General features: G+C 55.9%; 3 protein-coding genes across 8 annotated transcripts; all 3 read left to right on the top strand.

The window, feature by feature from the left end:
* Positions 1-42: 42 nt before the first annotated feature.
* On the top strand, positions 43-11,607 carry CD22 (CD22 molecule). 6 transcript variants are annotated; one of them, XM_046681115.1, is made up of 15 exons: positions 43-163; positions 2,311-2,366; positions 2,630-3,004; positions 3,972-4,256; positions 5,380-5,664; positions 5,765-6,028; positions 7,086-7,343; positions 7,555-7,818; positions 7,899-8,162; positions 9,429-9,525; positions 9,676-9,751; positions 9,888-10,012; positions 10,418-10,502; positions 10,818-10,966; positions 11,493-11,607. In XM_046681115.1, the coding sequence occupies exons 2-14, from the start codon at positions 2,333-2,335 to the stop codon at positions 10,947-10,949; spliced, it is 2,544 nt and encodes an 847-aa protein (XP_046537071.1). In that variant the 5' UTR covers positions 43-163; positions 2,311-2,332; the 3' UTR covers positions 10,950-10,966; positions 11,493-11,607. The 6 variants fall into 6 exon arrangements, 5 of the variants coding, with proteins under 5 accessions (XP_046537071.1, XP_046537070.1, XP_046537069.1 ...); XR_006891466.1 differs by lacking the exon at positions 11,493-11,607 and having other exon boundaries at positions 10,418-10,749; positions 10,818-10,859; XM_046681114.1 differs by having other exon boundaries at positions 10,818-11,600.
* A 3,675-nt stretch (positions 11,608-15,282) lies between these two features.
* On the top strand, positions 15,283-17,056 carry FFAR1 (free fatty acid receptor 1). Its single transcript, XM_046681276.1, has one exon. It carries the CDS (start codon positions 15,337-15,339, stop codon positions 16,237-16,239), a length of 903 nt encoding a protein of 300 aa, XP_046537232.1. The 5' UTR covers positions 15,283-15,336; the 3' UTR covers positions 16,240-17,056.
* Positions 17,057-20,056: 3,000 nt separating this feature from the next.
* Positions 20,057-21,163, top strand: FFAR3 (free fatty acid receptor 3). The gene has a single exon (XM_046681274.1). The coding sequence runs from the start codon at positions 20,057-20,059 to the stop codon at positions 21,041-21,043; it is 987 nt and encodes a 328-aa protein (XP_046537230.1). The 3' UTR covers positions 21,044-21,163.
* The last annotated feature ends 5,963 nt before the right edge of the window (positions 21,164-27,126 follow it).

Below are 27,126 nucleotides of genomic sequence, written 5' to 3'. Positions count from 1 at the left end.
CCCACTCGCCAGATCGCCCGTGCCTCTTGGCCGGCCCAGAGCCCCAGCGAGGCGGAGGCGGGGCCAAGGAGGGTGAAATCAGTCACTGGAGACTTCTCTGTGCTTCCCCTTTCACTCTCAGATGCCACTAGGGTCCCCGACGAGGGAAGACACGAGGAAACAGGTAAGAACTATTTTGTTCTCTTCTGCATTCAGCAAGGAAGTATGGAGCAGCTGCCATGTGCCAGGCACAATTCTTAGGGCTGGGAGCCCAGTGGGGACCCCTTCCCTATGTCTTGCTGGTGTTACAGAGGTTGTAGATGCCTGTCTTTGAGAGTCCCCGCTGGTGGGCTTGGCGAGTCATCTGAGGGTAGGATGGGTCATTGGATGCCCGGGAGGGAAGAACGGCCTCAGGGAGGCTGCCTCTGAGGTCCTGCAAAGCCCTTAACACATCTGCCTCTGGACAGCGTGGCCTGGTCCTGAGCCTCCAAGCCTAATGCCTACCGTCCCAGCCTCCATGCCCCATACTGCCTCAGTGGCCTTCCAATTCCAGGCCTGAGGCCCCACTTGTTATGCTCCAGAGACTGCCCGGGGCCCCTTGGGGGGAGCACACAGCCCTGCATGGAGAAGCGCCCCCCTCTCACTGGTCCTGGCATCCCCAAGCCAGTCCCCAGTGAGGCTGTGGTGGTGGCTGCTGCAGAGGGGACACAGCGGCCCAGCTACTGGAGGCTGGTCTTCGGCACGGTGAATGGAATCGGGCCCTTGTGGAAACCCAAATGGGGCTCGGGGTGTGTGTCCCTCAGAGCACTGACCCCAGAACTCTGCCAAGGGTTCACGGAAAATGTGGAGTAGACCCTATGGCCAAAGAAGGGTGGGCAACGCACTGGACTCCAGCCCCAGGAGGGGAGCTGTGCGGCGCACACACAGCTGGTGAAGGGTCGGAAAAGACCTGCAGTCAAGAGTCCTATTTGACTTTTGTAACCCAGCTTTTCTCAAATGGTTGTGACCTTGAAGACCTTTTTGCATGTCACACTATTAGCGCCCACTGAGCTGCCGTCGGAGTCTGTCCCAGTTCAGACCCCTCACACCCGATTCACGCCCGGGGACAGGCCTGCACCAGCTCTCCCCACACCAGTGACCGGACACCCAGCAGGCTTTGTCACGAGCCACGCAGCCTGGGAGATAAACAGCTGGGGCGGGGTGGCAGTGATGTGTGGGAAATGTCGGCTGGGCGGGCGGGAGGGGCGCCCGTCTGCCCTGAGACCGGAGACACACTCTTCAGCACATCCTGCTGGCTCCCGGGGGACAGCCCAGAGGGCACAGCCATGCAAATCGGGACTTAAATTTAACTCTATGTAAATGTAACTCTGGGTAAAAGTCTAGTGAGGTGGCCGGCAAGCTCGCTGCACAGAGAGAGAGAGGGAGAGATGGGCAGTGGCTGCAGACTGGCAGCCCTTGACCTGCCTCTCACCCACGGACAGGTTTTGCTTGACCAGCACCGTGGGGTTTTTTCGTTTGTTTTTTAGGCAGGACATTTCATGTGAAAATGTGGCTTCTTACTTCTCTTAAAACAGTGGAAGGTCAGGCAGTGCTGAGCCCGCGGTCCCCCACGGTCCCCCTGGGCAACAGTTGAGTGGAGCTGAGATAGTCACAGCCTTGACACAAGGCCTGCCTTTGTCCCCACCTGGTTGACCTCTGTTTCTACTCAGCCCCTGGGGGGATCTGAGTGGGGCCCTAGGACCACATTCTCCTAAGTCCTTCCAACCCCTCTGAATGCTCTCTGGCTGTCAGACATAATTATTGGTTTTAGAGTTATTTTTTTCCTGGTCGTTAAAATCAAGGTTGGACCATGTCTCTCCCCTGTGTAAAACCCTTTGTCAGTTGTCCCAAGCTGAGCTCCAGGTCACCCAGGGCCTGGCACTCGGGCATCGAGTAGTCTGGTGCCCCTCAAAGCCTGAGAGCCAGGCAGGAAGTTTATAAAATTATGGATGGAGGATGGACAGATGGATGAATGGATGGACGGATGGATGAATGGATGGATGGATGGATGGATGGATGGATGGATGGACGGACGGATGGATGGATGGGAGGAAGGAATGAGTGCTGGGAAGAGAGAGAGGCCAGCCCTGCAGAGTTCTCAGGCTGAAGGGAGAGGCACGGCATACCCAGAAAAGGCCCTGTGAGCATCCAGAATTCCACATCCCGCATGCAACCAGACATGGTCCTCTCGGGATTGGGGAAACAGAGTCAGAGCTCAGTGGGTGAGCAAGAAAAGCCGTCTGGATCAAGTAAGTGACCAGATGGCTCAGAGACAAACTCTCCCCGGCCCAGGCTCAAACCTAGACGCAACGCCATGCATCTCCTCGGCCCCTCGCTCCTGCTCCTCGGTAAGGCTGGTGGCCTAGGCTGGTCCTTGGGTTCTGGGATGACTGTGGGAGCTGGAGGAGGAGGGAAGGCCTGGGGCAGAGAAGAGTGAATGCGGGGTGGCATGAGGGAGGTCATGTATGTCTGTGTCCATGTCCTTCTCTCTGTGTCTCACACCCTTGGTGTGCCTCCGCTCTCTCCCTCCATCTTCGGAGGGGCTTCTTTCTTCCTCTGAAAGTTCTCTGTGCCCCTCAATGATAATCATGATCACTGTGCTGGGTTCCAGAATACTTGGCTTTCTCTGACTCAGTTCCGTGGGAATTTGACCACCCCAACACTCTCTACACCTGGGAGGGGGCCTGCGTCTGGATTCCCTGCACCTACAGAATGCCAAAGAGTGGAAAGTACCTCAACAGCCTGATCCTGTACCACAGTTATAAGTATGACGAAGTCAGCAAGGAGTACAGGGGGACCATCCTCTATAACAAGACGAACACCGAGGAGGCTCCCAAAGACAGGAGAGTAGAGTTCCTGGGAGACAACAGATCCAACTGCACCTTCCGCATCGACCCTGTGAAAGTCAAAGATAGCGGTCAGCTGGGGCTGAGGATGATATCGGGGTCTGACAAATGGATGGAGGAAATAGGCCTGAACGTCTCTGGTAAGGCCCTGGGGGATGGGGTCCTCCACCTCGGGCACGGGCAAGGGGGAGGTGGGAAACACCCGGTTCCTGGGACAGGGTGGCGAGCTGGGTTGCCTGCAGAAGCCAGGCAGCGGGTGCCAGCGAGTGACTCATGCAGCACAGGACAACAGGGCTGTGGCAAACTGGAGCCTGGGCACTTGACCCTCCTGAAGCATCCCGCCCACCGCTCAGCTCCTGCCCACTCTGGAATCCGGGCTGCGGGTTGCCTGATTTTTCAAGAGAAGATGGCAATCTGGATTTTCAAGTGAAATCCCCCAACATGTTAATGTTGGTGATTAATTCTAATGAGCCCTTCACGGCTAAATGACACGCTTGGAGGGGATGAGTCAAACACAGGTCTGGGGCCTCCACCCCAGGGAGCGTGCTCACTCTGTGTCACAGCCTGTTTCTTCAGTGAGTGGTTCTAAGCAGCCCGGTGTTTGAGGTGAGAGATGTTGCTTCAGACCCTGTGGTTGGAGGGTGGCCCAGCCGCTGGGAGAGCTGAGCCTGGCACCCACAGCCCTGCTCTACTAAAAGGATGCTGCGTTGGGTGTCTCCAGTATGGAGGCCATGAAACACACGCAGATCTGTCGTCGACGCTAAGAAACGCATGCTGAACCAAACCAGTAAAATTCACTCGGGGTGGTGGGGAGAGTGACCTTGAACACACCGAGAAAGCAAACATCAGGGAGTGACAATGAAGTAAGTTTAAAACATAAAATATGACTCCTTAGGAGGATCAGCATCCACAGGACCCTTCAGAGCGTGTCTCGGCTGAGCAAGCGTGACCTAAAGCACAGAAAGCCAGGCCCAGGGGAGGCAGAACGGACTGGCAAGGATTCCTGAGCCATCATTTGGGGAGGGCATCTAAAGCCGGGTATAAGAGGCTGGCACCCACGGGTCCTCAGTTCCCCACACCTCCAGTGTGATCCTTACTCTGTTGCAGAGACGGCTCCTCCACCACGCATCCAGCTCCCTCCCGAAATCCAGGAGCTCAAGGAGGTCACTCTGACCTGCTCGCTGAATTTCGCCTGCTTTGGGTACCAATTGCAGTGGTCCCTGAAGGGGCCTGTTGTCTCCTCGACCTCCCTGACCCCCAAGACCGTCTCCACGGAGAGCAAGCTCACATACCAGCCGCAGTGGACTGACCACGGCAAGAATCTGACCTGCCAGCTCTTGGATCCTGACCAGCGGGTACTCTCGGAGGAAACCGTGCGGCTGGATGTGAAGCGTGAGTGTCCCCAGGGCTCCTCTGGGAAGGACAAGGGGCTCATCAGCTTCTCCCCAAGCCCTCAGTGAGCACAAGGTGCCAGGAGCCTCCGCAGAGGCAGTGTAACCAGTCTGTGGACACCTGCAGCAGGGGATGGTCCGGGCAGAGCCACGTTCCCTCCTCCACATCTCTTTCTGGTGTTTCAGGAAACAGACTCATTTTAGCATCTGCTTTGGTCCAATGGAATAAAATAATTTTATCTATCCTCAAGCCATGACATGACTTTGGGATCATCCGCTTAGGGGTTTGTTTCCCCGGGTGGGGAGAGTGAAAAATCTTGTCACATCATTATTTGTGCCTCATTCATTCATTCAACAAATCTTTATTGCAAACCTACTAGGTGTCAGGCCTTATTATAGCTGCCAGGGATACAGTGGTGAGCAACGTTCTTGCCCACAGGGAGCCAGCGTTGCAGTGGGGCAGACAGAGAATAGATAAGTTAACCAAAAAATATAGAACATACTCGTGGGTGGTGCTAAGTGTATTTAAAAAAACGAAGCAAGCAGGGCGAGGACAGAGGGTGTGAGGGATGCAGGCTCCTCTGAGAAAGGTGAACTTGAGCTGAGGCTTGAGTGACGGGAGGGACTGAGGCAGGGAAATACTTGCGAGAAGACCATTCTGGGAAGAGGAAAGAGCAAGACCAAAGGCTTGAGGCAGAAACTTGGTGTGTCTGCAACAGAGCAAGGGGCCAGTGCGCCTCGGCGCCATGTCCGGGGTCCCGGAGGTATGAGAGGAAGGCCAGGAGGGACTGGACGGTCGATCTCGTGAGCTGCAGTTAGGGTTCTAGATTCTATTCTAAGTGTGGAACGCACTGTATGGTTTCAAGCAGAGGAGGAGCAAGATCTGACTGACAGTGTTAGGAATGCTGCTGGCAGCTGGTGGAGACCAGACTGGCAGGGACTGGGGGCATGCAGAGCAGAGAGATGAGTTAGGAGGCTGTGACAGTCACCTGGGTGCTTGGGCCAGCCCAGCCTTGTTGACAAGGGCAACAGTGAGTGGCTGCACACCCTCGCACGCTGTGTGTAGGCTGCCGCCACTTCTCATCCCTTTCCATCCTCTGAGAATTCCCTGTCTGCTCCTCCAGACCCACCAAAGTTGAAGATCGAGGTCAGTCCCAAAGAAGCCACTGTAACAAAGGGGGAGGAGGTGACCATGACGTGCCAGATCATCAGCAGCAACCCAGAGTACCGGCATATATCCTGGCTCAAGGATGGGATCTCACTGAGGCCGGAGGAGATGTGGGGGGTGCAGGAGAAGCTCAAGCTAACTCTGTCCACAGTGACCAAGGAGATGAGTGGAAAGTACCAGTGTGAGGCCCTCAATGACATAGGCTCAGGAAAGTCGGAAGAAGTGGACCTCCAAGTGCTTTGTGAGCCTCCTGGGAGGCAGGGAGGGGGCAGGCAGAGAGTGAGGGGGATGGAGCGGAAGCCCCTGAGAGGTAAGCAGCATGCTTCTGCTTGTTCTTCCAGATGCTCCGGAACCTTCCAGGGTTCAGATCCTCCCCTCACCAGCTAAGGAGGGAAATTCAGTAGTGTTGACTTGTACATCGCTGGCCAATCCTCCTCCAACAAATTACACCTGGTATCACAATGAGCTGGAGGTGCCGGGAAGGACAAATAAGACCTTCCACATCCCAGAGGTCCTCCTTGGGCATGCTGGGACTTATTCCTGTTTCGCAGAAAACAGACTTGGTCCTGGACAAGTTGGCCAGGAGGCAGAGTTGGACGTCCAGTGTGAGTAGTCACAGAGCCTCTGGATTCTGGAGGGAGCAGGTGGCAGTGGGAGAAGGAGGAAGGCAGGTGGAGCACAGAGGATGCTTGTGTCCCAGTGAGGACGGCAAGCAGACGCCGGGGTCTCCTGACCTGGGAGCTCTGGACGGGTCCTTGCTGTTGCTCGCAGCTGTATTCGCACTCCAGAGCAGGGCCTGGCTTGTGGTCAGCGCTCTGTAGATGTCTGTTGAATGAATGAACTGCAAGATGCCAGGGCCCCACGACGGACACGGAGATGGGGCGTCACTAAGCAGTGGCTGAGTCCCAGAAGGGGTCCTGAAGTTTTCAAGGACAACTGGGGCAAAATGACTCATTATCTTTCCATCGTCAGACCCTGTTCAACACAATCAATCTTGTCACTGAGTCGAGTCCGGGACAAAGAGAACCCATAGCTTTGATTCTGGGACCCTGGGATGTCATAATCTGAGCCAAGTGCACTAATGGGGATGCCCAAATGGTAACCATCTACCCAGCTGGAGGGATGCTGACAGCAGCAGCAGGCGCGTTTATTAAGTGTTTATCACCGACCACACCACTCTAAGGGCATCATCTCATTTCCCCTTTGCAACAGTTCCACGAGGGGAGGTACTCTCAGGACCCCATTTGACAGACAAGTAAACTGAGGCATGCAACCCGTGGTCACCTAGCTCTAAGTGGCAGGGTCCAGCAGTCTGGCTCCAGAGCTCATTTTTGTTTTTTTTTAAATTAATACCTGCACCACAGTGACCTGGCTCTGCGCCCCACACCCACGTGAAGACCCGCAGGCAGTGTGCCTCCGCCTCGCATGGGGCCAGGGCTGTGCCCCTAATGGCTGCGCCGTCCTGCCTCAAAGCACGGCCAGGCCACACGGCCAGCGCAGGGCTCCCCTCCTCTCATAGATGCACGAGGGAAGTGCGAGCTTCCCTTGGTGAATTCAGGAACTGTGTGAGTGTGGGGGATGGAAAGGGAAGGAGGAAGCAGGAAGGAAAGGGCACTCTGCACACCTGACTTTTCTTCACCCGCCTCTCTGTTTCTCTCCCAGATCCCCCCAAGGAGGTAATCACAGTGATTCAAAACCCTGGGCCGATTCGAGAAGGAGACGAAGTGACCCTGTCCTGTATCTACAATTCCAGTAACCCCGGGGTTACCGAGTACAGATGGAACCCCCAGGGCACCTTGCAGAAGAGCTCATCTCGGCTGCTGAAGATTCCAAAGGTTGCCTGGGACACCAAGCCCATCACCTGCTGGGCCTGTAACACGTGGTGTTCGCAGGGTCTGCCTGTCAACCTGGATGTCCAGTGTGAGTGACCCAGGCAGGGGCATCTGGGAAACAGCCCAGCTGGGATATGGGGCTCTCGGGGTGAGGAGCCAGGAGCCTGGAGCCTGGGCCCGAGTCTTCACAGAGTATTGAGGGATGAGAGGCAGTCTTCAGGGCCAAGGGGAGAGGAAGTCCTGGGGACAGGAAGAGGGAAAGGGACCCAAGAGGTCAGCCTGGGGTCCTTGCTCTCCAGATGCCCCCAAAGATGTCAAGGTCCTGCTGATCAGCCCCGGTTCTGAGATTTGCTCTGGGGACAAGGTCCACCTCCAATGTCACTTCTCCAGTAGCCGCCCCACAGACGTCCACTTCTTCTGGAAGAAAAATGGGATCCTTCTGCAGGAAGGAAGCGAACTGCGTTTTGATGCCATCTCTCCGGAAGACGCTGGAAGTTACAACTGCCTAGTCAATAACTCCGTAGGGCAGAGCACGTCTGAGGCCTGGATGCTCCAAGTGCTATGTGAGTGGCGGAGCCAGAGGCTGACAGCAGAGAAGGGCAGGTGACCAGCTCCCTCGATCCTGACGCCGCTTCTCTTACAGATGCACCTAGGAGGCTGCGTGTGTCTGTTAGCCCGGCAGATGGAGTGACGGAGGGGAAGAAGGTGGTCCTGACATGTCAGAGCGATGCCAACCCCCCAGTCTACGAGTACTCCTGGTTTGACTGGAATAACCAAAGCCTCCACCGTTATGATCAGATGCTGAGACTGGATCCTGTGAAGGTCCAGCACTCAGGCACCTATCGGTGCAGAGGGACCAACCGACTGGGGGTGGGCACGTCGCCCCCCAGCACCCTCACTGTCTACTGTAAGGCGCCTTCCCTTTCTTCTCTGGCCTTGGCCACCCCTGCAGCTTCCCCCCAAGGCTGCGCGTTCCAGACCACCTCACCCCTCCTTCCCAGCCCCCTCCCTGCCCTGTCCCAGGGCCAGCCCGGCCTGTGCACACAGCTCACCTGTCTTCCCTCCTTCCTGCTCCATCTCTCCTGACTCCCTCTGGGGGGATTCCCTCTCAGGCTGTCCCCCACCCTGCCCCCAGACATCCTGAGCTCCTCCTGGGTCCCTCTCTCTGTCTCTCTCTCTGTCTCAACCTCGATAGGCTGCTCGTTTATATCTATTGAGATTTTAGTGGTTTTCTTTTTATAAGAGACAATGTAAGTAGAGGAAAGGCAGCCGCCTCTCCTTTCTTGCTCCCTGAGAACTCCACGCCCTCCCTCGAGGCAGCTGTCTCATCTTATGCCAGAGACATTCTTTCTGTGCACAGTAGGCGTACATGGGTCTATGCCTGTACACACTTCGTCGTTACGCAAATGCCGGGAGAGCTCACACTTTGCCTTTTTTCCCACGTACTAACACCACTTAGAGATGGTTCTACATCTGTGCACATATGGGGTGTCTGAAGTCGGGAAACATAGGGAAGATGTTTCATTTATTTACTGTGTTTTTCCAGATTAATAAAGGGAGCTGTGGCTTTAAAATTTAGGGGGTCATTGCCTGCAGACGCTAAAGGAAACAGCCTGAGCTGCTATTTGGAAATGAATTGTATTGTATAAAAACAGGGTCCCTGGGTCTCCACCTTGTAGATCCCCTGGAGACCTGACTCTTTTCCTAAGGGCTGTGCTGTCTTCCCGTACTTACCTCCCAGCACCCTCCTCGCGGCCATGTGCATCTCTTGCTCCAGGAGAGTTGCAGGATAAATTCCTACACGGAATTGCTGGGTCAGAGGACAAGTGATTTTAAGTTCTGCTGGTATGGCCACCCTGTACTCTGAAGAGGTTGTGCCCGTTTGTGAGGACCGCGTGCTGGGCGCATGCCCCTGCCGGTCACAAAGCAGGAGGTCCTCATGAGAAAGAACGAGCCCTCTCCTCCTCACAGGAGGTCCAGAGGGCAGGGGCTGGCTCCTCCCTCTTTCTCTGCATCTCGTCCTCCCGTGTGGAGGAGAAGTGGTGCAGGCAAAAGGACGGCAGCTATGCAGAGGGACGTGGAGGATGCCTACGGGGCAACGCGGCAGGGCAGGGCTGGCCCCTTACCTGAATGAGGCAGTGTCATCGACTGACGGTGCTCCTTTCTCCATCAGATAGCCCAGAGACCATCAGCAGGCGCGCGGCCTTGGGAGTGGGGTTCTGCCTGGCCATCCTCCTCCTGGTAATATGGGGAGTCAAGTTCCAACGGAGGTGAGCTCCTCCCTGCCCACGGCCTCCGTTCCCCGCGGCCGGTCCAGGGAGGGACTCTGGCTCCTCAGTCCTGTAGCCCCCAGCTTGCTGACTCCTCAGGGACCTACTTCCATTCCCTTGATCCTCACTGGGTGGGTCTTGATTTCTTAGCTGGAAGAGGATTCGGAGCCGGCAGGAGCTTCAGGAAAATTCCAGTGGGCAGAGCTTCTTCGTGAGGAATAAAAAGGTAGGATGAGAGAGGGATGAAAACGCAGGGCATACCTTGAAGCCAGGCAAAGCGATGGGGCCGAGAAAGAGTTCTGGGGGCAGGTCTAGGGTGTCCCAGGCCAGGGGCAGGGAGCTGAAACCCGTCTTTCTCCCAGATCAGGAGGGCCCCCCTCTCTGAAGGCCCCCACTCCCTGGGCTGCTTCAACCCAGTGATGGAAGATGCCATCAGCTACGCTGCCTTGCGCTTTCCCGTTGGCGAGACTGACACGCAGAGGACTGGGTACTGAGGATGCTGGGAGGGTGACACCGCACCCTGGGGGGAGGTGGAAGAAAAGCTCGAGTCCCTCCTGCTGGCTTTGTGTCAGGCCTGTGCCACTGCCATACACCCATAACCTCACTCCAGCTCCATCACAGCCCCCTGGGTCAGCAATGGTCTCAGGAGCTGGAGCTGTTCCTTCAAGCCAGGTGCATGGAGGCCCAGAGTCGGTCTCTGTCGCCAAGGTTAAGATTGTGATCTATGCAGACATTCACTCATATGACACAGCAGCTCCTACCATGGGCACTGGGCATGACACAGAAGGGGCTGAGAGGCTGGGGGTGCTCTGGGGGTCTCGGGGAGTTGAAAGAAGGAAGGAGTTCCTGCAAAAAGCTTCCTTTGTGGTCATCTCTCTGCCCTCCCTCTCAGAGACACAGAGCCCTCAGAGACACAGGGACTTTCCCTAAACATGGACGACACGGTCACTTACTCTGTGGTGCAGAGGCGTCATGTGGTAAGATGGCAGGGCTGTGGGAGGAGGGAGATGAGGAGCCTGGCCTCAGCTGTGAGTCCTGGAAGGGAAGGACTTGGGCTGACTCAGCAGTGGCAAAGGCTGAGGGGTAGGGCGGGCTGCTCAGGCCAAGGCGTGGTCAGAGCCGGGCAGGCACCTCCCCATCTGAGACCCTGACCTCAGCCAGTTTCTGGACAAGAGGACTTCTGCTCGGGTTCTTGGCCCCTCAGGTGGAGTCAAGGAGAGAAAGGTCAGGGAAAGGGGACTGTGGGAGGCTGGTGGCCGTGAGGCCAAGCTTACCCACTGTGGCTTTCTCAGGGCGACTATGAGAACGTGACTCCAGCTGTTCCGGAAGACGAGGGGATACATTACTCGGAGCTGGTTCACTTTGGGGTTGGGGAGCGGCCTCCAGCTGAGGAAGGAGTAGACTACGTGATCCTTAAGCACTGATGGCCAAATCGGCTGAGGTGGGGGAGCCCAGGGGCTGCAGGGGCCAGGACAGGCCTGGGGCTTTCCCAGCCTCTGCTGCTCAGCCACAAAGCGCCAAGCCTTGCCCTCCACACACACATTCACACACACACTATTACTGCAACACCAGTCGTGCGGAGAACTCTGTGCACGGGCCCGTGACAGTCTTCTTTCTCAGCACTGGTAACCCCGACCCTCCAAAGGCCTGCCCTGGTCCTTCCACCCTCCTTCCCACCTGGAAACTCATCTAAACACCTGCCCTGTGCTGTACAAACCCCCAGCCCTCCCCAGCCTTCTGCCACCACTCACCCCTCCCGAGCCCCACCACAGCTGGCTGTGTCCCTGCCGGGCTCAGCTGGTCACTGTATTTTCTTTCCCTCCCTATCCCTTTGACCCCCTACTCCTGCTCTGATAGCCCCACTCACTAATCTCATGCCTGATGTTTGCCTCTGGGGCAAAGCCCAGAAAGAGGGACAGAAACGAGGCAGACAGGGGCACTCTCCCACACTGGTTTCTCATCCCCAGGGAAGCCAGGCAGTCCAGGGAGAGGGTCACACTGCTGCAGCCTCGGCCTCAGGGGTCCCGTGGTCTGAGCCATACCCCGGTGTGGACAAACATCTTAACAAACACAGAGCTTCCCAATAAAATGGCTCAGATCCCACTTCAAAGAACCAGTGAACTATTTCCAGTGTGTGGAGTCCGAGTGGGGACGGGGAGATGGGGAAGGCGTCGAGGTGATGTCATGATCAAACCTCAGACTGGTGGGTGCCTTGTCTTGCTGGCGAGAGAGCCTGGCTCCACAGGCGGACGAGCATGGATCTGAGTCTTAACTCTTCTGAGCTCTTGGGCAAGGAGCACCAGCTTATCCGAGCCTCAGTTTCTTCATCTGTAAAATGGAGATGCCACTCCCCACCATGCAAATGGTTCAAGATAGGAAGTGAAGGATAATCTCATATTTGCTGGAGTTGCATTATAAGAGGCCTAACGCAATAGCCAAAAGCCCCCACAACCGCAGCCCCATCTTATTTGCATATCTTGAAAGAACATAAAAAGGGGAAGCCAATTCATCACTCATGGTTATTTTCAAAAGTGACCCTGCCAGGTTCTTTCACAACCCACAGCTGCCTAAGAACTTCTCGAAAGCTGCCTTGGGAACCCTCACAGCTTCTCGTCTTCACTGTCACCCCATTGGTTCCCCATGACTAATGCCCACTCTGCAATGGGTCCTTCCGGCTTCCCTCCACTTCTCAGGCCCATCTCCCTCCACCATCTCCTGCTTCTGCCAATGGGCTGTGGGGTTCCCCAGGCCAGGAACGCATGGCCATCGACCAGCAGGAAGACGACTGTAAAATTCCTGGCCTGCGGTGGGTGCTCCAAAAGCGCCACCTTTTCCTGCGCTCCTTTCCCATCCGCTCCGTACCAGAATGTTCTCTAAGCTACGATGACGTTTTGGTCATCCTTGGAATGGGAGTAGTGTAAGGCACTGATCTCCCCATCAACCCACTTTGTTCCGGTTTGATTTCTTGTGAGTCCCATTACCTTTTCTGGAGGAAGGGAAGACTTCCAGAACTGTTTAAATGAGAGAGGAAGGCTTTGGGGGTTTCTGTGCAGAAAGTGAAGTCCAGTATCATTCATCCATTCAACCGCTTCTTCAGCAAACGTTTGCTGCGCACCTGTCAGCACGCTCAGCACAGAGCCAGTTGTTAGGGTACAAAAGTACGTGACACAGTCCCACCCCTGGGGCTCTCTAGTCTAGAATGCCTCGAGGGTTTCAGGGCAGGGGCCCCTAGAAGTTGCTGAAGGCAGCCCCGAGCCTAATGAGGCCTGGCACAGGCTCCCTGGCAACCAGCAGGTACCTTCCCATCCTGTCCCTGAGCCCGGCTGCTGACATAAACCCTCTTCATGACCAATTGACCAAGAGATGTGGCTGTCAACAGGCACGCCACGGCGTGAACAGCAGGTGGCCAGGAAGCTGGGAGGCCAAGGACTCCAGGACCTGACAGCCCTCCACCCAGCCCCAGATCTCGCCATCCTCCCAGGGCCCAGACAAGCAATCATTCATCCAACTCATGGAGCCCCTGCTATATGTGCAACAGGCAGCGGACAAAGCGGACAGGAGGCTTTGCCCTCACCGACCAACATATTAGCAGAGGGGCTGGCAAATCTGACGTCGCAGAGTCGTGGGTCCTCTGAATAGACACAACGCAGGAGGAAAACAGAGAGCCTGGCTGGAACAGAGGAGGGCCCATCTGGATGGAGGGATCAGCAAGCCTTCTGAGGACGTGACACTGGGCAGAGACCTACCCACCAGGCGGGCAGGGCCAAAGCAGAGAAGATCTTGAAGACGCGATGTCTCCCTTGGCGCCCAGCTTTGCTCTTCTCCCAAATGCTTGTTACAGGAGGTGACATGTCACTCCTTTCGATTTTTTCCTTGAGTCTGTCTGTTTCTCAGTGTTTCCCAAAGACAAAATACCAACAATAAGTGGCAAGTTCTTCTACATTCCCAGGGAGGTGCTGGGCCATATGTGTAGGACCTGGAACCAGAATCAATTTGCTGCCTGAGATGGAGAAAGGAAATTAGGTCGTTCCTCTGGAGGGAGCTGTCGGCCTGCCAAGCATCCCACGCCACCCCCGCCTGGAGCCGGGGGCGCAGCCTTCCAGGAAGCCACTCAGAAGCTTCTTCCAGGTGACCGGGAATTTGAGAGGGTCATGGCGGCCCACACGGTGACCAAACCACACACCCAAGAAAACTGAAGTTGAGAGAGGGGCTGTATTGTGAGACTGAGGCAGCAGAGATGGACAGACAGACAGAGACGCACGCACAGTCAGAGATGAATCGCAGAGACAGCCTGGGGCTGTTTTGAATCTCACTTAGGAGGTCTGCTCAGAAGAGCAAGGTGACCCCGACAGGGGGTGGACGGCTGAACTCCCTGAGGCCAAGGGCCCTTTGACATCCACGCAGCCCTGAGGAGGCCGAGTGGAGACCACAGCCTGGTTACTCCGTTGGCGCCAAACGAGACTGCCCTTGTCCTGTGTCTTCCCTCCTCCCTGCTCCTGCCAACGCTACACGTTCAGAAACCACACCATGGAGCCAGCGGGGGGAGGAGCGGGAGATGGCGGAGCCACCTCACAGACCGTGCCCACAGCTGGGGTGAGGCAGGGGAAGGCAGAAGCTGTAGCTGGGAAGGATGCTTTTATCTCCCCACACATCAAGTACCAGATGGATGGTGTGGGTGACGAAGGTGACTGGGTCCTTTTTGTTGTCTAGGAGGGAGCCAGCGAGGCCTGGGGCCTGCCCATGAGCTCCCCGGGGAGCTGAGAAGACTTAGCCCCCAGAGTGGGCTGGAACAGGCTGTGGGGGCGGGCAGGGGGAACAAAGCTGTGTTCTGGTGGCACCCCACCAACCCTGCTCCTTGCAGGTGCTGCGACAGGCTCCTCGCTCTGCCCAGGAAAGCCCACGCTTCGGTCCTCTCCCCTCCTTGTGTTCGCATCACCTCCCAGGACCCCCCCCCCCCACCGCTTCAGTCTGGCCTCTGCTGGGCCGAGATGCCCCATTAGCTGCTCACCCAGGCTGCCAGTGCCTCGGCCTAATGGCCCTGCCACCCCGCCCTTCGCTCCCTTCCAGTTCACTGCCCAACCTGGGGCCCTCCCTCGGCCCAGTGAGGGGGACAGCCGAGCCTCAGAGACACCTGGCCGCGCCGAGAGGTGAGTCCCTCCTTCTGCGGCTCCTCTTTGCGCCAGGGATTACCTCCAAGACCCCCAGGCCCCCTGCTGAGGGTGCCCCTGAAGTTGGCCAAAGTCATTCCCAGTGACACTGATGGGACCTGGCCTACCCTTGGGCTTTCCCCTGGGGACCCCCTTCTTCTGCCCTCTGCCACACCTCCACCACCGGCCACTGTGAGGGAGCAGCTCCTTCTCTTTCCAAGGAATTGGGGGGAGGGGAGCAAATCCAGGGATCAACTTCCATTCCTAAGAAAAACTCGAGCTGGGGGCCCAGCTCTGTCCTGACTCTCTCCACCCCTTCCCTCCCCAGGGTCTCAGAAATCAAGAGGCCGTCCGTCTCAGGGGACCCGCGCTCCCGTTCTGTCTTCTCCTGGGGCTCTGCCATCACGCCTTCGTTTGAAGAGGTGATGACGTGGAAAGAAAGCAGAGGGCTGGGGGCCGACCCTCCTGGCTTGCAGTCCTGGCCGGACCGCTAACTGGCTGCCACCTGCCTCCCCGGCCTTGTCTCCTCAACTGTCCCACTGGACGGCTTGGACCGCCCCCCCCCCCCCCCCCCCCCCCCCTCCCCAGCAGTGCTGAGCCGAGTGCGCGAGTCCGGGAGCGCCCCCTCCGGGGATCCCGAGACCTGCGGACGCAGCGGGGCCCCATGGACCCGCCCCCGCAGCTGTCCTTCGCCCTCTACGTGGGAGCCTTTGTGCTCGGCTTCCCGCTCAACGCCCTGGCCGTCGGGGCCGCCGCCGCGCACGCCCGCCTCCGCCTCACCCCCAGCCTGGTCTACGCGCTCCACCTGGGCTGCTCGGACCTCCTGCTGGCCGCCTCTCTGCCCCTGAAGGCGGCCGAGGCCCTGGCGGGGGGCGCCTGGCCGCTGCCCGCCGCGCTCTGTCCCGCCGTCGCGCTGGCCCACTTCGCGCCCCTCTACGCGGGCGGGGGCTTCCTGGCCGCCCTGAGCGCCGGCCGCTACCTGGGAGCCGCCTTCCCCCTGGGCTACCAGGCCGTGCGCAGGCCGCGCTACTCCTGGGGCGTGTGTGTGGCCATATGGGCCCTCGTCCTCTGTCACCTGGGGCTGGTCCTTGGGCTGGAGGCTCCCGGAGGCAGGACGGACAATACCACCAGCCCGCTGGGCATCAACACGCCGGTCAACGGCTCCCCCATCTGCCTGGAGGCCTGGGATCCAGCCTCAGCGGGCCCTGCGCGCCTCAGCCTCTCCCTCCTGCTCTTCTTTGTGCCCCTGACCATCACAGCCTTCTGCTACATCGGCTGCCTCCGCGCCCTGGCCCGCTCAGGCCTGAGCCACCGGCGGAAGCTGAGGGCGGCCTGGGTGGCCGGCGGGGCCCTGCTCACGCTGCTGCTCTGCCTAGGACCCTACAACGCCTCCAACGTGGCTGGCTTCCTGCACCCGGACATGGGAGGCCGCTGGCGGAAGCTGGGGCTCATCACAGGTGCTTGGAGCGTGGTGCTCAACCCGCTGGTGACCGGCTACTTGGGAGGGCGTCCTGGCAGGGGGACATCACGTGTGGCGAGAACAAAAGGCGCCGTGTCCCAGAAGTAGCAGCCACTGCTGGGGGAGGGGCATGAAGCGGGAGATCCCGGTGCTTCCCCACGCCCCTTGCAGGGGACTACCGGCAGCCCTGCCTGGGGGCGGCCCTGGAGCCCCGTGTGGGAAGGACCGAGGCTGGCAGAAGACTGCCTTCCGGTTGGAAGAATGGAGGCAGGAGGAAGGTGAGCCTGCCTCTCACACATCAGTCTGACTGCCCTCCTCTGTCTGTCTCTCCTCTCCGTCCGCCCATCCTTCCTCGCCTGTCGGCCAGCGTCCTGCGGGTGAGGCCTCTTCCACTGGGGAAGAAGTGGGACAGTTCCGTTCCAGCCCTGATGATGCACTTTGGGAGATGCTCCTCCAAAATCATGTCCTGGGGAAGAACATTTTAATTTCTGTGTGAGAGAGGAAGCAGGAGGCAAGATAACGAGGCTGTTATACCGCTTGGCACTCACAAGGGGGCGGCATTAGAAGGAGGGAAAATAGCAACACAGAAAGCCGCAAATACCAAGTCTCTAATACGTGACAGTCACCACGCCAAGTGCATTATGAATGTTGCTTCCCTTCACCCTCATGCAATCCTTTGATTTAGCTGTATGGCTGCTGTACAGATAGGCAGGTTGTTCACTGTACAAGGGTGCCAGGCAGAGGGGCAAACGTTGACTAAATTGTAGCTCGTGCTTTGCTGACCATGCCATGTGCCTGGCACAGGGCTGTTTCCATCCAGGGGGAGAAGCATCTTATTCCAATTTAAATAAAGACATCACTCAATCCTTGAGCAGTGCACCTTGGCACAGGGTGGTACCCATCTGGAGGAGGGTGCCTTTTCCTGATTTGTACCAAGGAGCTACGTGAGGGAGCTACAGTCTTGGGCCCAGGGATTAATATCATCTTTGTTTTGCGGCGTTAAGAAATTTGCCTGAAGACCTCCAGCAAAGAAGGGGTGGATGAGGGATGCGATCCTTCAAGGCAGGACCCCCAAGGGTCAGGGGACACTTGGAAAGCTTGTGGTATTGGGCTTAACCCCTGCCTTTGTGGTCCCTTTTGTGAAGCTGAATGGTGGCACCCTGAACCTGCGAGAGAGTGGGCAGTGGAGGGTGGCTGTGAGGGGCCACCCTCACGTGAGAGACACCTGGGCATCTGCTCTGCTTAGGTGAGGGGTGGGAACAGACTTGTTCCTCTAATGATGATGATGCCAGGCATGCAGAGGGGCACAAACAGTGGTTGCTGTGTGCCTAGCGTGTATGAACTTGTTTATACACGTTGCCTCTTTTCATGCTTAAAGTTCTCTAAGGGCAGGAATTTTGATTTATTTCCTAATACATCCCCAGCCCCTACCAGAGAGCCTAGCACACAGTGGGCCCTCAGTAAGTGTTTGCTGAATGGATGAACACTCCTCACAGCTCTCCAAAAAAAGTTTTATTTTATTACCCGTTTTCTCAGTGTGGAAACAGGCCAGAGAAGTCAGGTAACTTGCTGAGGCTCTGCAGGAGCCAGAAACGAGTTTGTTCTCGGGACACCAGAGAATTTCGTAAAAGCCCCAGCTCCAGCCCAGCTGGCCCCACTGCCCCTCCCCCAACGCTAGGGCTGCTCTCTCCCGCCCACTCTGAGCACCTGCCCCGCCAGGTCACTTCTTCCAGTTACTGCGCCTCTTCCACTCAGGGGAGATTTCAGTTCCTCCCTGGGGCCCATGGGCCCTGTGTGATCCGCCCCCAACATCCTCCGGTGACCCTTGTCCCTTGAGCCCTAAACCCTCCCTAGTGCCCCCAGCAGCCCGTGTGCCACCATCCCCTCCCCACAGTGCTTCCCCCAGCGGTCCTCTGCCTCTGGATTTCGATGTCATCATCGGCCTCCCCCCACTCAATCGCCACGAGCCCCCCCGCAAAAGTAAGCACCATGACACCAAAAACTCTGTTTTGTTCACTGGTGGACTTTTAACAGTTTATTTGAGAGAAAACTTACATATCATAAAATTCACCCATTTTAAGTGTACAATTCAATGATTTTTTGTAAATTTACTGAGATGTGCAACTACCACCATAATCCAAGCGAGAACATTTTCATCACCCCGGTAAGACCCGCCCCCCCGCACATGCTCCTTGACACAATCCCGTTTCCACCCCCCAGGCAACCAGTGATCTACTTTCTGTCTCTATAAGTTTGCCTATTCTGGACATTTTATATAGATGGAAACATACAATCCGTGGTCTTTCATGTCTGGCTTGTTGCACTTAGCATAACGTTTTTGAGGTTCATCCATGTTAGAGTGCGCATGCATATTTCATTCCTTTTTACTGCCAAGTAGCATTCCATCCTGGGGATATGACACGTGGCCTATCCATTCGCTAGCTCACGGACCACCAATGGTGTTTTGTTAAGACTAATCCTTTATAAATGTTTATGAGCAAGTCTTTGTGTGGACACATGATCTCATTTCTCCTAAATAAATACCTATAGGGGAATTGGGTCACATGGTAAATTTATGTTTACCTTTTAAAGAAACTGCCGAACTGCTTTCCAAAGTGATTCCATCATTTCATATTCTCACCGGCAATGCATGAGGATTTCTGTTTCTCCACATCCTCACCAACACTTGGTGTTATCTGATTTTTTTTCCAGTGGGTGTGAAATGGTATCTCCTTGTGCTCTGTAAATTTTGAATGAATATTTGAATGAATAAATAAATAATCGCTGATGCTGGACAGAACTTGGGTTTGAACCCTTGTGGCGGTACTTAAGTTGTGTTACCTGGAGCAAGTCACATCCCCACTGTGGGACACAGGGATCGCAAGACACAATGGTGATGCCCTGAGAAGCAGAGTATCAGCTATGGATTACGTACCTGCTAAAAGGTGGCTACCATCATCATGGCCACCATCGTCACTGTTAATATAAATATTATTATTATTGTTACCATCACCCCAGAGATGAGTGCACACCAGTGACAGGGATGATGGCAGCTAACACCTGTTCAGTGCTCCCCACAACACACCAGGCTCCATTCTAAGCATCTGACACGTATTAACGCTTTAATTTACACAACAATTCTGTGCGATTGGTACTGTGATTATCGCTGGTTTACAGATGAGAAAGCAGAAGTTCAGAGAGTTTAAGTGACTCGCCTCAATTTAGAGTTGGAAAGCGACGGGGCCAGCATTGAACCCAGGCCCCCGGCTCCGAAGCCTGTGCTCTCCATCACTGCATCGCACTTCCTGCCCTTACAAGGCAAACTGGATGAGTGCCATTCTAGAGAAGCAGACAAAATTCAAGTGGAGGATCAAGGAGGGGAAGACGAAGTCCGCTCGGCCTTGGTCAGGGCATCTCATCTGAGGCCCCCGAGGAGCGAGGAGCAAGGTACACAGTTGTGGAATTTGCTCCTCATTTTGCATACTGGCGTGGCTCTGGTAGCGGAGCTGAAGGCATCTTTTGTGCCGTTGCTCAGCAGTGAGTGACGTCATGGGCACTGTCAGGTCTTTATCAGTTCTGCCAGATAAATAGCTAACTGTACGTGTTCTGGAGGAGCCGGCAAGGTACTGAGCAGCAGAGCACTTGGGTTCTCAAATAAGAGGTGAGTTTGGTGCCCTGAGGAGCTGTGTGGAGGGGCGTCCTGGCTCTACTGGGGGAAGGGACAGGAGACAGGGCATGACCAGGAAGACAGGCAGGCTGACCCCACTGGGGAAAGCCTCAGGGCCGTGAGGGAGTGAGGGTGGTGACAGTGTTCCCTGCTGGCAGTTGAAATGCTGCTGGTGGGAGCAGGAAGATCTCATCCAGACTGCCCTCTCTGTGTCTGTCTGTCTGTCTTTCTCTCTCTCTCTCAGCAGTGGCCATGACCATGGACACAAGCCTGGATCAGTCCTTCTCCCCCGGGAACCACTGGCTCTTCTTCTCCGTGTACCTCTTCTCCTTCCTCGTGGGGCTCCCGCTCAACCTGGTGGCCCTGGTGATCTTCGTGGGCAAGCTGCGGCGCCGCCCCGTGGCCGTGGACGTGCTCTTGCTCAACCTGACCCTCTCGGACCTGCTTCTGCTGCTCTTCCTGCCTTTCCGCATGGCGGAGGCGGCCAGCGACATGCACTGGCCCCTGCCTTTCATCCTCTGCCCCTTCTCCGGATCCCTCTTCTTCACCACCATCTATCTCACCTCTCTCTTCCTGGCAGCTGTGAGCATCGAGCGCTTCCTGAGTGTGGCCTACCCACTGTGGTACAAGACCCGGCCAAGGCTGGGACAGGCTGGCCTGGTCAGTGGAGCCTGCTGGCTGCTGGCCGGTGCTCACTGCAGTGTGGTCTACATCATCGAGTTCTCGGGGAACTCCTCCATGGGCCAGGGTAAAAATGGGACCTGCTACCTGGAATTCCGGGAGGACCAGCTGGCCATTCTCCTGCCCGTCCGGCTGGAGATGGCCGTGGTCCTTTTCGGGGTGCCCCTGCTCATCACCAGCTACTGCTACGGCCACCTGGTGTGGCTGCTCGGCAGGGGAGCCAGCCACCACCGGCGGAGGAGGGTGGCGGGGCTCGTGGCAGCCACGCTGCTCAACTTCCTCGTCTGCTTTGCGCCTTACAACATGTCCCATGTCGTGGGCTACGTCCAGGGCAAGAGCCCGACATGGAGAAGCTACGTGCTGCTCCTCAGCACCCTGAATTCCTGCGTCGACCCCTTGGTCTACTACTTCTCATCGTCTGGGTTCCAAGCCGACTTTCACGAGCTGCTGCGGAGGCTGACTGGGGCCTGGGGCCCCGGGAGGCAGGAGAGCAGTGTGAAACTGCAGGAGAGGAAGGAAGGCGAGGGGCAGCTGCAGGAGCCATCCCACAGAGAGGACAGGTAGAGCTCGCCGGAGGGCCGTGGAGCGGGCGTCATCCCCAGGGAAGCTCCTGGCTCGTCAGGCAGGCCCTTGGAGTGGCAGGCAGGGGACCGTGCACCCGGGCCGAGCAGGCACCCAGCCTTGCTGAGGACGTGCTCGCCAAAGCCCGGCACTCGAGCTCATCATGCTGCCCTCCTTTCCCATCCCCACACGCTATGGATTCGGCCCTGGGATGCAGTCAGGGTGAGAGTGCTCCGGAGAAAATGAGCTCCCCATGGCAACGGGCCAGCTGCTGTGGTTCTCTGAGGGCAGAGGAGGAGTCGAGGGCGGCGTCCAGGGCCCGAGGGAGCTGCCCAGTGACTTGGGACAGGAGAGAGGTGGAATGGACCCTTCGGAGCTGCTGACCCGGCAGGCTGGGAGTCGGGGACAGGACTTCATGCCTGAGGGAGCAGCCTGCTCTCACATGGGCTTTTCCAGAAAGTTTCTATTGTCCAATCAAGTCAGATTTTCAGGGACGTTTATGGAAAATGACAGAAGAAAAATTACCTAAATAAATCTGGTAGCAAGCAAAAGAGAACGGTCTTTTCTCATTCTGTGTTTTCTCGTGGTGTACGTGGGTCACGTGGAATTGACGGGTGAAGAGTGAAACGCCTCGCCTCTGAAGGAAGAGGGCGAAACAGTAAGATGCCCCGATGCTGGGGGAGGGCCTGGGCTGAGGAATGAGAATAATAGCTACCCTGTAGCAAGGAGTCGGCCTGCCACTTTGTCTGCTCCAATCCTCTCAACAACCATGTGGCCAGTATTATTATTATTCCCCTTTTACAGATGAGGGAGAATGGGCCAAGGGAGGTGAAGTCTCTGAGATCCTACCGCCAGGAAGTGACTGAAGCAGGACTGGAAGCTGGAATGAGCCGACTCCGAAACCCACGCACCTCACCCACTCGGCTCTTCTGCCCCCAGCTGTGCCTCCTGCGCCAGGACAGGGCCGGTCACACATCCGGCGTCAGCTGAGGCCGCCTGGCCGGGACAAGTGCAGACAGACCACCATGAGACAGAGAACTAGATGCAAAGCAGATCGATTATCTATGCTGAAACATCCTCTTCCCAGTCAAGAAACCCTCGAAAAAAATTAAGATAATTAGTCAGCACAGTTGCCTTCAAAGACAGATGTATGCTCTTAAGAGCTATTTTTATCCAGATGTGATCATTTAGTAGGTTTGCCTTTTCCACTGACCGGTGGTACATGAGAAACAGGTGGTCAGGGCCTCCTCTCCCAGCAGGGCAACCAGGGCAATGCTGGCACCTGTCAGCACTCAGTCAGCTCTAGTTCAAAAACATTTATTGCACACCTACTGTGTGCAGATGGCTGGGCTCAGGAGTTCAGGGCTTTCAATCCTGAAGTCTTTAGCATCTGCTTTCTTTCTGGGGTTGAGGGCCCTGGAGAACGAGGACTGGCTGTGAGTGGGGCTTGGTCTCAAGTGGAGGGAGAGAGACGTCATCTCTGCGCAGAGATGAAGCTTGAGCTGTCTCTCTGTCCCACGGCTCATCTGTCTGTCCCAAGGTGCTCAGGCCTGGTGGCTGCTAAGAAGGTGATATGAACATGGGTCTACATGGTTCAGAAAGGGAACAAGGTGACGTGCGGTCCTGGGACTCCAGAAGTGGTGACAGGGACCCAAGGCTGAGAGGAGTTGGGAACCCCACACTCAAAGAGCGCTGCGAGAGACGGGAGTCTGGCGTCTTCCCGGGGGTTTATAAGGAGGAGTCAGAGGCAGCCCCACTGGCTCTGCTGCCCCCAAACATCCCCCAGCGCCGCCCCACCCCAGTCTGTATAAGCAAAAGGCTGGCGGTGGGGAGGATGGCGTCATGGGGGTGGGGCCGTGGTCGGGGCAATGAGGGGAGGGGAACAGCGTTCCCCCATCTCTCAGAAGCTGAGAGAACGGACAGTGGGTCCTGGGAGCGGCACCCTGCGCCCACCTAAGCAGGGGAAAGGGGGCTGCAGAGGTGGCGCGGGAGTGTCTGTGGGAGTGATGGAGCGTGAGGCGCCCTCCCTGCACAGCACAGTACAGCAGGTGTGCATCTCCCGTGGGTGACAGGATCACAGGCGATGGGGGACGTTCTGGGGGTTCCGGAAGAGGTCAAGCCGGGCTGGATCTCCCAAGATGGAGGTCAGAAGAACTCAATTCTAGCTGCAAAAGAGAGCCAACAACCGGGCACCTGCCTCCCAGTGGACACCAAAAGCTACTCAATGTTAGCTAAAGTGCTGCTTCTCACACTTTTTTTAAAGGAGTCTTTTTGGATATTCTTTCCTCCTCAGCGCCTTCCCCTCCCTGCCCGTGAAATTTTAATACGACAGACATACTTCTGCCTGCTTACGTGCGTGGCCCTTTGGAAGGCTGCAGGCCATTCTAAGATTTTCTTGCTCCCCTGGAACTAATTCTCACCTCTCTTGGGGGCAGTGTTACCCACGCTGAGCATGTGTGAGCCATGGAGTGGAACAGCCTGTGTCCCACAACAGCAGCCCAACAAAGCTAGGTTTATTCTCTTTGTTGTTTTATGCTTTTTGGTGAGGATGACTGGCCCTAAGCTAACATCTGTCGCCAATCTTCCTTTTTTTTTTCTCCCCAAAGCCCCAGTGCATAGTTGTATATCCTGGTTGTAAGTCATTCTAGTTCCTCTATGTGGGATGCAGCCACCGCATGGCTTGCGTAGGTCCACACCCAGGATCCAAACCTGTGAACCCCAGGCCGCTGAAGCGGAGCACACAAACTTAACCACCATGCCGCCAGGCCGGCCCCTGGGTTTGTTCTCTTGAAGAAGCAAAGGAAACCACACTCCAGGGGAAGTGTGGGCATCTCACAGAAGAAGAGACGGTTTATCACAGGGTTCTGGGTAAGGGTGACATGAGGCAAAGTTTCAATTAAGCTGTGTTTGATGGGCTCAAAGCAAAGCAGGGCTGCGTGTAAAGAAGTCAAGATCAGGTCCAGGATGAGAGCAGACTCAGGGGCCTATTTCTCTGGAAAATACAAAATAAAGCTAAAGGTGGAAATTCGTGTCTGAAAACTTATCTGAAGTTCTGGGGGCTGAAAAGCGAGGCTGCCTCTCTGTGTCACAGGCTCCTGCCCAGACCCTCCAAGCCGCAGTGGGATGTCCATCTTACTGATGGGATTTCAAACAGCCAAGTTTCTGATGGTCTGTGATTTTAGAGAACAACTTTTCTCAGCAATATAATTTTACTCCTTAACAAAACAAGTTTTTAAAGGTTTCTGAAAAGAACTTTTTATTGAGGAAGATTAGCCCTGAGCTAACATCTGCTGCCAATTCACCTTTTTTTTTTTTTTTTTTTTTGCTGAGGAAGACTGGCCCTGAGCTAACATCCATGCCCATCTTCCTCCACCCTTCATGTGGGACGCCTGCCACAGCATGCTTGACAAGTGGTGCGTGGGTTCACACTGAGATCTGAACCGGAGAACCTGGGGCCACTGAAGCAGAATGTGCAAACTTACCCACTGGGCCACTGGGCCAGCTCCCAAAAAGGAACTTATTGATGGCCAGAAAGTAGGAGGAACTTTTTCTTCCTAGAAGGAAGGGTCCCCCTTCACCAAAAACTAATGCAGCGCAACCCAGAAGGATGGGAGGAGGGGAGACTTGGCCCATCCCTGACACAGGCTCTCTGGGCCACAGGTCAGGTCTCAGCTTATAGGAGAACTGGGAGGAGGCTAGAAGTTTTAGTTCACCAAGTGTGGCCAGAAACCCAAGGAAGCTACCCACGGAGTCATGAAGAAACTGCCAAAGACAGCTCCGCACAGCCTGGCTGAAGGCAGCAAGGGGGAAACCACTGCGGGCTCATGCAGAGACAACCTCGGACTATTCCTAAGCTGGCATCGGTCAGAGGAGGGCACAGGGGCAGGCAGAAGCGAGGAGGACACTGGGCACAGGGAGGCAGCCGACTTGACGACATCACCTACGAGCAGAGCCTGTGGGTAGTTTAGTGAGCGGCCTCCCCGTCTGCGTGTGCGCCTGATGGGGCTGGGAAGCTGTGATGCCAAGTGCGAGACGTTAGTCTGCTTCAGCTTGATCCCGGGAAGGGGGTAAAACCAGACCAGGCCAGGGTCTGGGAAGGAGGAGGGGAGGTGAGAGCACATGGGGTGAGCAAGAAGCCTGGCAGTCTGCAAAATGAGTTGCAAGCATCATGCAAAAGGAGGAAGCAGAGCAGCAACAAAAGGAGAAAGACACATGGAAGAAAAGTCAGGCCACAGATGCCGGGAGAAGAAAGTCCCAGGTGGAGCCACAGTCTGCGGGGGGTGAACAAACAGAAAGAAGCAGTGTGAGAGACCCCTCAACTTTTTACCTCCCTCTTTCTGCCATGACTCTTCTGAGTTAAAAAAAAAAAAAAAAAAGCCCCAAGTGATACAGGGAGTGGTGGCCCCTCGCACTTTGCAAAGCCTGGAGAAGCCTGTTGACTTCCCTCTGAGGCCAGTTCTGGAAAACCCATCCGTATGGAGGGAGGTCAAGGCATCAAGGTAGTGGCCTGTGTTCTGGGAAAAGGATGCTGGGATCACATTCAAGAAAAAGAATGGGATAGAGGGAGTAAAATCTGGTACACGCTGGCGGAAGCGGGAAGATGCACAGAGTTCACCCCCATGGAGAGGCGGAGCTAAGAGAAAGAAAATGTTGCAGAAGCAACTGTGGTACAGAAATACTTTTGGAAGGGGGTGATTTTACCGGATTTATACTAGAAGGATACAGTGGATAACCAAATCAGTCATCCCCTGTTGCAGATCCCCCATCCCCAGGGGTCAAATCATAATTGGCACTAATCATGACAATCTTATTCCCCTTTATTGGTGACGGGTCTCAGGATGGACACGTCACCCACTTCTAGGTAACGAAAGGTAAGAAATCTGCTGGGGGTCTCTGGGAAAGAGTTTCCTCCCTACTGAAAAGAGACAGGTGTGTGAGGAGCTGCCTTCTCGCTTCCCGGTTTGCAAGCTTTTATGTGAGGATGTGATACTTGGAGCTGCAGCAGCCAGTTTAGGGCCATAAGGCCACAAACTTGAAGAAGAAAGTTAACAAGTTAAGAGTGGCAGAGAAGAAGGATGAAAGGGCCTGGGCCCTTCATGATCTCATTGAGCTGGGAGCACCACCTCCAAAGTCATTGTTAATAAACTTTCCTAGGTTGACTCTCTATTGGCCAGACATTCTCTAACTTGCAACCAAATGCATCTTAACTCGAATGGATAAGGCTACATCTAAGCATCCTATATCTAAGGATCCTAGAACCTACCGAATGACATCTTCTCTTGTTTTAAATTAGATCCTGGGATTTTTAAACTCTGTTTGCTTTGTAGAGCTCTGAAATCTTAGTGTTTGTTTACCTATTATGGCTGGACTCAGGGAAGATTTCTTATGGTTCCAACCCGTATCTCTGGTACCAAGACTTCAGAACTCGCCTCATCCAGAAAGGTGCTTTTGACTGGCTGGAGCTGCATCGACACAGCATTACGAGATGAAAAGCAAACCTTCCAGATGGGACCCTTGCTAAGGTCAAGTATCACTGACTGACAGCCTTGACTGCAGGCTCCCCTCCTTTTATTGATAAAAATTCCCACACTTATTGTGGGGTCTTGACTGCCGTGGAAACAAGAAAGGGTGAAATGAGTCGGGCGAGCATCACAAGAGCCACCCAGTCTTCCTGCCCCTGGAGCCCCTGTGCCACGCGTACTGCCCACCCGCGGATGAGGACGTGCGCCCCTGGATGCTCATTTACCGCGTACAATGAACGCACACAGTCAGGGACCCGTGCTAGCCGATTCCCTCGTCCCCGCCCCGCTTTCTAACAATCGTTTTCTCGTGGTTCTCTCTGCTCTGCTTGGAGCGTGTCTCGTCTTTGTAACACCCTAGAAGCCTTCTTTCAAATAACTCCTCGTTTGCTCATCCTTTGGAGAACAATCGAATTATTTGCTGTGAATCAAAGGTCAGCCGGAAAAGATGTAAACAGGCCAGTTCACCGCGGGGTGAACTGAGCAAACGGCCAGCGAGCTCGGGCGCGGACGGGGCGGCGGCAGCGCTCCTGCGGCCCCACGCCAGCCCCGGGGAGCGCCAGGCGG

The sequence above is a fragment of the Equus quagga genome, chromosome 13 (assembly GCF_021613505.1).
Source record: "Equus quagga isolate Etosha38 chromosome 13, UCLA_HA_Equagga_1.0, whole genome shotgun sequence".
Classification (NCBI taxonomy): Eukaryota; Metazoa; Chordata; class Mammalia; order Perissodactyla; family Equidae; genus Equus; species Equus quagga.
The sequence above is the reverse complement of the archived record's forward strand: the minus strand, read 5'-3'. Positions and strand labels throughout refer to the sequence as shown.

Excerpts from the sequence above, each read along its gene's own strand:
- CD22 (XM_046681113.1), top strand. The coding sequence starts at position 2,333 with ATGCATCTCCTCGGCCCCTCGCTCCTGCTCCTCG. Across the intron at positions 4,257-5,379 it reads CGTGCGGCTGGATGTGAAGC|ACCCACCAAAGTTGAAGATC; the intron begins GTGAGTGTCCCC and ends CTGCTCCTCCAG. Across the intron at positions 9,752-9,887 it reads TCTTCGTGAGGAATAAAAAG|ATCAGGAGGGCCCCCCTCTC; the intron begins GTAGGATGAGAG and ends TCTTTCTCCCAG.
- FFAR3 (XM_046681274.1), top strand. The coding sequence starts at position 20,057 with ATGGACACAAGCCTGGATCAGTCCTTCTCCCCCGGGAACCACTGGCTC.
- FFAR1 (XM_046681276.1), top strand. The coding sequence starts at position 15,337 with ATGGACCCGCCCCCGCAGCTGTCCTTCGCCCTCTACGTGGGAGCCTTT.